This window comes from Austrofundulus limnaeus, unplaced genomic scaffold, assembly GCF_001266775.1.
Source record: "Austrofundulus limnaeus strain Quisiro unplaced genomic scaffold, Austrofundulus_limnaeus-1.0 Scaffold59, whole genome shotgun sequence".
Taxonomy (NCBI): Eukaryota; Metazoa; Chordata; class Actinopteri; order Cyprinodontiformes; family Rivulidae; genus Austrofundulus; species Austrofundulus limnaeus.
This window is the reverse complement of record NW_013952461.1, coordinates 1,519,640-1,528,684: the sequence shown is the minus strand read 5'-3', so window position 1 is coordinate 1,528,684 and position 9,045 is coordinate 1,519,640. Positions and strand designations below refer to the sequence as shown.

General features: G+C 39.3%; 2 protein-coding genes across 4 annotated transcripts in view; both read left to right on the top strand.

Annotated features, from left to right (window-relative positions):
* The window catches only part of ece1 (endothelin converting enzyme 1), a gene marked incomplete at its 5' end in the record, with an annotated part of 18,182 nt that extends 14,830 nt beyond the window's left edge, over positions 1 to 3,352 (top strand). The window contains 4 exon segments of the mRNA XM_014009591.1: positions 352 to 419; positions 532 to 722; positions 1,276 to 1,371; positions 2,662 to 3,352. Coding sequence (XP_013865045.1) covers positions 352 to 419; positions 532 to 722; positions 1,276 to 1,371; positions 2,662 to 2,838 — 532 coding nt within the window. The 3' untranslated portion in view covers positions 2,839 to 3,352.
* A 1,401-nt stretch (positions 3,353 to 4,753) lies between these two features.
* The window catches only part of LOC106518334 (eukaryotic translation initiation factor 4 gamma 3), a 57,276-nt gene continuing 52,984 nt past the window's right edge, over positions 4,754 to 9,045 (top strand). For all 3 annotated transcript variants that reach the window (XM_014009589.1, XM_014009588.1, XM_014009587.1), the window contains exon 1: positions 4,754 to 5,369. In XM_014009589.1, the coding sequence (XP_013865043.1) occupies positions 5,209 to 5,369 (161 nt within the window). In that variant the 5' untranslated portion in view covers positions 4,754 to 5,208. The remainder of the gene's footprint in view (positions 5,370 to 9,045) is intronic.

Sequence of the window (9,045 nt, the reverse complement as noted above, 5' to 3'; positions counted from 1 at the left end):
CACCGAGGACCTATCCACGTCATCATTTACACAGAATGCTTTGTGTGTAAATAAAATGGCTCCGACCATGTTAAAATATATATTTTTAAAATTTACAAAACTGAACAGTATTTTTACAGTCTTTATTTTACAGTTAAAATGTATGTTTATCAAATAAAGTCTAATGTTAAAACTAATCATGGATCCCTTTAAAGGTTTTTCCTCCAGTACATATCGACAGTACCAAACCAATTTTAATTCTGATGAAAATATCAAATTAAAAAATAATGCACATCATTAGTGAAAAGATATTTTCAAGGACATTACATTGTCAGTGAAAGCCTTTAATTTCATATTAAATTGTTTTGACAGAGCTCTTAACTTCGGTGGGATTGGAGTGGTCATGGGTCATGAGCTGACTCACGCTTTTGATGACCAAGGTTAGTATATCACAAAACAAAAAAGGGCTTTTTTAAAACTTTGTCAACAAATTAAAGCAGTTATTGGAAAATTCAGCAATATTTAATTAAAAAAAAAATTTTTTTTAAACAGGAAGGGAATATGACAAGGATGGGAATTTGCGTCCTTGGTGGAAAAACTCCTCCGTGGAGGCCTTCAAGAGGCAGACTCAGTGCATGGTGGAGCAGTACGGCAATTATAGCATCAACAAAGAGCCTTTAAATGGAAAACACACTCTGGGAGAGAACATAGCTGACAACGGTGGACTAAAGGCTGCTTACAAGGTCTGATGTCAATAGATAATCTGATTATGTAAATCTTTATGAGTATTTTTTAACATAAAAAGCTAACAAACAAACAGTGCTGTCTCAAAAAAAACTGATTTATTTTAAAAATAGGAAGTGTTTATTGTTTCATGTGGCAGCTGTGCTGAATTTCCTGGTTCTAAGGTCAGAAAACTGTCACTGGGTTTTCATCGATCCTCTGTGTCGTTGTGTTTCGAGTTGTTGTCCATCTTTACAAAGTTGTGTTGGAAAAAGCAGCCTGGTTTACAGAGAAGCCTGGAAATAYGACAGGTGGTTGTGTGTAGCCCTGTCAGCCTCTAGTTACTTCCTCACGTGCACACATTCTTTCCGTTTAATGAAAGGTCAGAAGCTACGACGCAGATGAGGAGGAAGTAGTATGAAAGCAAAAGTGAGCAAGCGAAAATAACACAACCTAAAACTCGACTCTTGGTTCTTTTTTTTTTTTTTGGTGTGCAAAGGTTTTAGGTTTGTTCATGTGTGGAGAGAACAGAAGGATTGCACATGTGTAATATGATCATTTATTGCGTTGAAGGCTTACGACAACTGGATCAGGAAGAACGGGGAGGAAGCCACGCTGCCTGCTCTGGGACTGACGAACCATCAGCTGTTTTTTGTCGGGTTTGCACAGGTTTGTGTCGTTTTTTATGTTAAAGTCGTTTCTAGGTGATTTTAAAGAAATCACAGCTTCAAAGGAAAAAAAAATTGTATAGGTCCTCTGGACGGGTTCTTCTTTAATGAAACTTTTCGTCTCTCCTCCAAGAGACTTCTTCAGTCTGAGAGTTTCAGGCAAAATTCAGGCTTTTATGTCCTGCCTCCAGGTAACTGATACTCACATCACATGGCTATCGTTCACAGGTGACTCATACTCACATCACCTGGCTATGGCTCACAGGTGACTGATACTCACATCACATGGCCATCGTTCACAGGTGACTCATACTCACATCACATGGCTATCGTTCACCCTAATTAATACCTTTTGTTAACAGGGGGTGGAGTGATACTGCCAATGGCAGCGCTGTAGCAGGGGGACAGCTGAAAACGGAGGCCCCCACCTCTGTTTAATGACGGACGGTCTTTCTTTACAAAAATGGCTTCTTTTACTCCTCTCTCAAACCAACGTTCCTCTCTATCAAGAATGAGAACATCCTCATCTCTGAAAGAGTGACCGCTGGCCTGTAAATGAGTGAAAACTGCAGAGTTCTGGCCACTAGAATTAGCTCGTCTGTGTTGGGACATTCTTTTGAACAGTGGTTGCTTTGTTTCCCCGATGTATAACTGGTCGCAGTCCTCCTGCGATAATCTGCTAATTCTAATGGCCAGAACTCTGCAGTTTTCACTCATTTACAGGCCAGCGGTCACTCTTTCAGAGATGAGGATGTTCTCATTCTTGATAGGGAGGAGCGTTGGTTTGAGAGAGGAGTAAAAGAAGCCATTTTTGTAAAGAAAGACCGTCCGTCATTAAACAGAGGTGGGGGCCTCCGTTTTCAGCTGTCCCCCTGCTACAGCGCTGCCATTGGCAGTATCACTCCACCCCCTGTTAACAAAAGGTATTAATTAGGGTGAACGATAGCCATGTGATGTGAGTATGAGTCACCTGTGAACGATGGCCATGTGATGTGAGTATCAGTCACCTGTGAGCCATAGCCAGGTGATGTGAGTATGAGTCACCTGTGAACGATAGCCATGTGATGTGAGTATCAGTCACATGGAGGCAGTGCTTAAAAGCCTGAATTTTGCCTGAATTTTGCCTGAAACTCTCAGACTGAAGAAGTCTCTTGGAGGAGAGACGAAACGTTTCATTAAAGAAGAACCCGTCCAGAGGACCTATACAATTTTTTTTTCCTTTGATTTTTTACCTGGATTACTGAGATGCATCAGGACAAATCACAGCTTCCTTTTTGTGTTGTTCTTGCAGGTGTGGTGTGCCGTCAGAACACCGGAGAGCTCCCACGAGGGAATAATCACAGATCCTCACAGCCCGTCAAGATTTAGAGTCATCGGCACCGTTTCCAATTCGCGTGAATTCTCGAAGCACTTTGGCTGCAAAGCAAACGCCCCTATGAACCCTGAACATAAATGTGAGCTCTGGTGATGTCAAGGGCTGTTGACAAAGGAGAAGGAAAGTGGACACTGAGTAAAGTACAAGAACCACTACCTGCCCTTGATGCCTTGCCTCTTAAAGCTCATCAGTCTCCGATTTAGGACGTGTGTCTGGTTTTTGTGGAAGATTTTCACGAGGTCAGCCTAAATGTAGCTATGAATGTTTGTTTTTTTTTTCAACACAAACTGACCGTTAAGTTACAAAACTAGGGGAACCACCTATTTGTGACCTGCTTGCTCATCATATAACAAGAAAAAACAATGTTCATTTATATGTGTGTGTGATCTGCTGTGCTTGGATCAACTCTGGTTCATTGTATTCTATGTATAGTTATATTTTTATAAAAGCTGTATACCAGGGAAATCTGAGGTCTTTGTTTTTTAAGTTGTACAATTTGTTTTCAATTTATAGTTTTGCCATTGAGACAATGCAGTATTTCAAAAAATATTTGTATAAAATTTAATGTAAACAGTGTCATACGGAACATAAACAGTTTCTAAGACGAGATGATGTCTTGTTCTCTGTTTTACAAGTAAATGATGACAAAATTATGCTGTTTAGTGAACTACCGTAAAACCAGTCCAGTCCAGTCCAACTTTTATTTGTAAAACACTTTTTTGCACCACAGCAGCCCAAAGTGCTGTGTACAGAATCGACAATCCAACACAGCTCCTGCATAAAACATATTCAATCAAAAAATACAGTAAAAACACAGAAAAAAATAAAAGCTGCAAGTAAAAACAGGACATATAAAACAATGAAATGCCTAAAAACATTTAATCTACAATAAAACCAAAAAAAATATACAAAAATAAAATCTAAAAAATAAATGGACAACACAGCCCCCTTCACCAGGGGTGCCCAAACATTTTCCCCGAGGGGGCCAAAATGAAAATCTATCCGTGGCTGCGGGCCAAATGCAGTTATATAATACATGAAATACAAATACTTTTTAAGTAAAGTCCTTTATTTTAAACGATTAAGCTGTGCAGTTGCCCTCTTTTGTTTTAGTCTGTGCACTTGGAGAAAGTCTGCCATATGCTCAAGTAGCAAAGGCTCATGGGACATTTCATAAAGTGATAAAATATGAGTTTTGTGGCCTTATAAAGTGTGCAAATCTACATGTGAGGTTAAATCTGATCTAAATATGTCTTGTTGTTATTTCTTGTTTCATGTTTAACCCTATTAAATCAAAGATATGTCAGCACCATGAATGAAAACTACCTTCACTACAGCCCTTTTATATAGTCATTTGACCAGTGGAAACACTGTGTTTCTACATAGGATGGGTTACAACCTTGTAACTTTGTCAACTGTTGGTGGGCCAAATCAATGGCTTGGCGGGCCCAATTTGGCCCGCGGGCCCCACTTTGGGCTCCTCTGCCCTACACATTTAGGTGTCACAGTTTATTCAGTTGTCTCATATTTTGTAACTACCTTTCTACCTTTCCTTGTAGAAATGAATGTCACCTGCAACCTTTTATTTCAAAGTTTTAAACTAAACCCCTCTTATAATAAGGTATTAAATAATTAAAGATGCGAAGCTGCTTGATGACCTGCAGGTGGCGCTGATAACACATTCTTGTGGTCCAACTGTGTCAGTGTTAGCACCGAGCATCACTGTTTATTTTCGAATGTGCAAATATTTGTTTTACCAGAAACGAAAGTGCGTCTCACTGCACATATTTGTATATTTAATAATGGAGCTGTTTCACTAATACATTGCACGTCGCTGCATTGCAGATTCAAATTTCGTTAACTAAATGAAATATTTACACTTAAATAATAACAAGCACTGAGGGAAATTTTAAAAAAAAAGAGGCACATGTCGTGCACGTTTCGGTACGTGAGGTACGCAGTGTGACTGTCTTTGATTGAAGGTTCGCCGATGAGCCGAGCGATTCCGTAACCGGCCGAGAATTGCCGAATCATCTGTCCTRCCCGGACTGCTGGAAGCGGCCGCAACGCCATGTTGGCGAAGTCTCTCATCTCTGTGAGGAAAAAAATGATAGAAAACGCAATTGCCGAGAAGAAAAGATAGATCGCCAAGGGAGCGTGAAGATCGCGGCGATTATTTCATTTGAAAGTAACGAACCGAGCCGGATCCGCTTAGGTTCCGGACGGGCAAGGGAGGCTAAACCTCCCCACCGTCCCCATGAATAGCACCGCTGATCCGAACAGCGACTTTCCATGAAAAAAAAAAAGACATTTGTGTTGCTTTTCGAGCTTCGTTATCCCAGTTCGTTAAAGGGACTTGGGGCCTGCTTCAKGATCTGCAACGCTTGCTATATGTATGCAAGCTAGGCTTTGTTTGTACCAGTATTTATTAAGGTATTGTTTTTATTTTTGGATTTTTTTGCGATGAGTTTGCCATCGAAAGTGGTCCCTAAGCCCGCCGCTGTCGCAGTTAGCGGACCTGGAAGTGGCCCCTCTCCGTCAAGCCAACTGCGGGCTACCCTAACCTCGGTGTCTCTGCCGCCGGGAGCCCCGACTGCTCCTCAGCCTGGCGCCGTACCACCACCGTATCCTTTGACATGGGTAACAAACTAAATGTGCGGAACTCCCGCATTGAATTGACGCTTCTGACAGTAACCCACAGCGCACTTTTATTAGTGGTAAGTAAAAGACGTGGATGTGTGGACGATGGTTTCGGTCGGAGGCAGCTGGGAGGGGGGAGCTAAGTATGCTAACATAGCTAATCAAGCCGGTTGTCCAAGCTAATTGAATTTGTGGGGGTTTGACGCCACTGAATTGCGTAAAGATGCGTTTGTAATTACCCATGCCTGTCGCCTAACTGTGGCAGCAGAGTATATCRAGAAATGAAACGCAATTTGATAGAGTAAAGCTCCCTGACCGGCAAGCTATCAGGCTTTCCACGCCGGTTACCGGCTTTGTTCAGTGCWGATTGTTGACTAGCAAGAAGCTTTAGCCGAGTTAAAGCTCCCTGGAAGCTAAACCAGAGACAGCCCCCTGTGGTTAGAAAGTGTCCAGGTCAGTGAACGCACCGTCGAGCTGAAGGGCGTCTTCCATTTCCACGTCCTGACCTGTGGCTGTGTGTAACAGAGCTAAAACAGGCTAGCAGGCCTGGTCCTTACTAATCTTTTTGACATATGAAGGAGTCGTGAAAAGTGGACTTGAGTTTGGATAGAGGTTTTTGGTTGCGTTACTGGTTTTTTAATGCATCATCAGAACTGGGACTTCTAAAAATGCTCCCCAGGCTATAACATCAAGTTTTATTATTTGCACCCCTGGAGGGGGAAATCTGTCAGCAAATACATGCAGGGTCTGCTCTTAGCATTGGTTTATTGTCATGGGATTGTGTTGTCATTGCCTCAAAATATACCTTTTACTTTAGATTTAACGCAGTGATGGCCTAACACATTACCCAATCCTACTTTTGGTGGAGTGAAGTCACTGCATCTGCCTCCTGTTTTATTTACAGCATGGTATCAGTTGTGTGTGTGAGTGTGTGTGACAGAAAGATGTGTGTTTTGTGATCTGGCAGCTTCTGGTGTGGCTTAGCTTTGGGTTGTGATGTCTTAACCTGATTTCCTGCCTCCTACGATCACAACCACTCTCTGTTTYTGACATCTGAAAGGGGCATTAAGTAGCAAGTAATCAAAACGAGTAAAATTACCATCTTTATCTGTCGAAACAAGTTTTCTMTTGACTACCGGATTTTTTAAATGACCTAAAATTTCCTGAACTACTTTTACTGACGTGCTGCTAGGTGTTTTGTATTGCTGAGTAATGCCTTCATTGTTTAAGGAACAATAATAATTAGAAATGTTTTTACTGTTTTGATTTAAGAGATTTATCTTTTGTATGCCTCTCAAGAGTCTGCAGTGCATTTGAACCCTTTCAAGAAAATTATTTATTGCTGTTGTGCCTGCAACATCGCACACAGCAAACAGTCATATGCAACACTTGATTACTTAATAAAACAGTCTGCACCATCTCTGAACACACAATTTGTCAAACACTAAAACGGATGAGCTACAGCAGCAGAGGACCACATTGGAAAGAGAACAAGAAAACTGAGGCAACAGTTTGCACAGGTTTATTAAAACTGCACAATAAGAGATTAGAAAAACAAACACTTCCTGGTTTGACGAGTCTCTGTAAATCTTAAAAATTAGGTTTTCGGATTTATTGTGTTACAGAAAATAAAAATGATTCCATAACAAATGAGATAGAACTGAATGTATATGTGACCCATCATATCGAAATGAGGATTGAGTCAAATTTGGTCAAAATGACCTCATTACGTTTTCAGATTCCTGGTTTTAAAAGCTACATTTTGACACCTGGATCATTCTGATATCATAATTAAATCCATATATATGCCTTAATTTGTCTTGTTGGTTACAATAGTGCATAAATATTTGGTCTGAATCCTAATTTGACGTCATCTTGAGGAATTTTTGATGTCCTTATAAAGGGGAAACCTCAAGTTATATTTGAATATTGAGATTTCCCAGCTAAAAATAAACAAAACTTTGCTAGCTCACAGGGAAAATCTCAAAATTTTAAGGCGTTTTTCCTCAAAATCAGGTTTTTTGTTGCTACTGCTCAAAAGAGTGCTCAAAATTTTGTTTTATAATTATATTTCAGACAGTTCATTCAAATGCTACATTAATAAGGCATTTATTCAGTATATTTTGACAAATTGCAATTTTTGTTAACATTTTAGTCAAAACACTATATTTGCCTATTTCTCCTTATACCACATTTGGACTTAATCCTTGTTTCGATGTGATGGGTCACATATTTACTTCTTTTATGTCAACATTATTTGCTCAGTTGGATTTGTTCTCACTTATCCTGCAGTGCACATGCTCTGAATTAGATGTATCTGAATTAAGTTCAGGGAGTGTTTAAAACAACTCAATTACATTGAATTTCTTTATTTGCAAATATTATAAAGTATTAGTTAATTGGCCATTTGATTTTTTTTTTATAACTCAAATAGAGGTCAGGCACAATTAATAATACACTACATTAATTTCTTTGAAATGCATTAGTGGTAGTTTAAGTCAGTTTTGTGGATTTGTATTTATTTTTGGTAAATGGGAAATATTTAGTGAAATGAAAGTACAAAAAAATCTTCGGTTACATTAGGGTGATAAATTTATTTAATCGATTAATTCGAATTTGCCATTTAAAAGATTTAATTTTGGGAAAATCAGGATTTTTAACCCACCGGTGCACTCTTTGGGGCTTCTGTAGTTCAGAGGTCACCCCACCTGTTCCTCAAGACACTTGGTACACGACATGACAATATGGCAGCTAGCAAAGAGGATCTACTTCCCAAAAAAGGCACTGTTTCTTCAGTTTTCTGGAACTGGTTAGGTTTCGCAACCTCGGACTTGGAGCAACAAACACCTCACTGCAAAATCTGTCTGAAGGCTCTTGCTACAAAAAGCAGGAGTACAACAAATTAGTTTCAACATCTGAAACAGAGGCACTCCGTTAAGTGGGAAACAAATTCAATTAAAATTGAATTTGGGATGTAAAAAATCAGACATTTATTTTTTGGGGAAAAAAATGGGATAACCAGCACTCCAAAAAACATCATTGTTTTAATAAGGGCAGAAAACAGGATGCGTTTCAGACCCAACCTGTTTGTGATTGGTTTAGGTGTTTGTTTGTTTTTTTACCTCTTTTATATAGATTTGTAGTTTGTCTGATCTGTAACAAGTCGACGATGGCATGTAGATGAAACGCGTCCTGTTTTCTGCCCTTATTAAAACCATGATATTTTTTTGAGTGCTGGTTATCCCATTTTTTTATTATTCTTTAGAACCAGGCACCCATGTACTCTTCTCCCTTTTTTTAAGGAAATTTGAGTTGTGTGCACTGAAAGTTTTTCTTATTGATTTATTTTTTTGGGCCATATCGCCCAGCTCTTTATTACATAAACCAGTAGTTCCCAAACCTTTTGTCTTCCGACCCACAAAATATTCATGGCAAAAACTTGTGACCCCAAATATTACTGGTCTGAGTACACAAACTTCATTAATAACCCTAAAAACACAGGCTTTTTGACAGTCTAAACAGCTTGTACACAAATATACTTATCTATACGTATTTTGTGTTTTTTGTAATAATTACAGGGAAAATATTACATCAGCAATTATTTTATTACCCTTTAAATTGATTTCTGGAGATTATCCAAGGTGCTTCATGACCCATAAT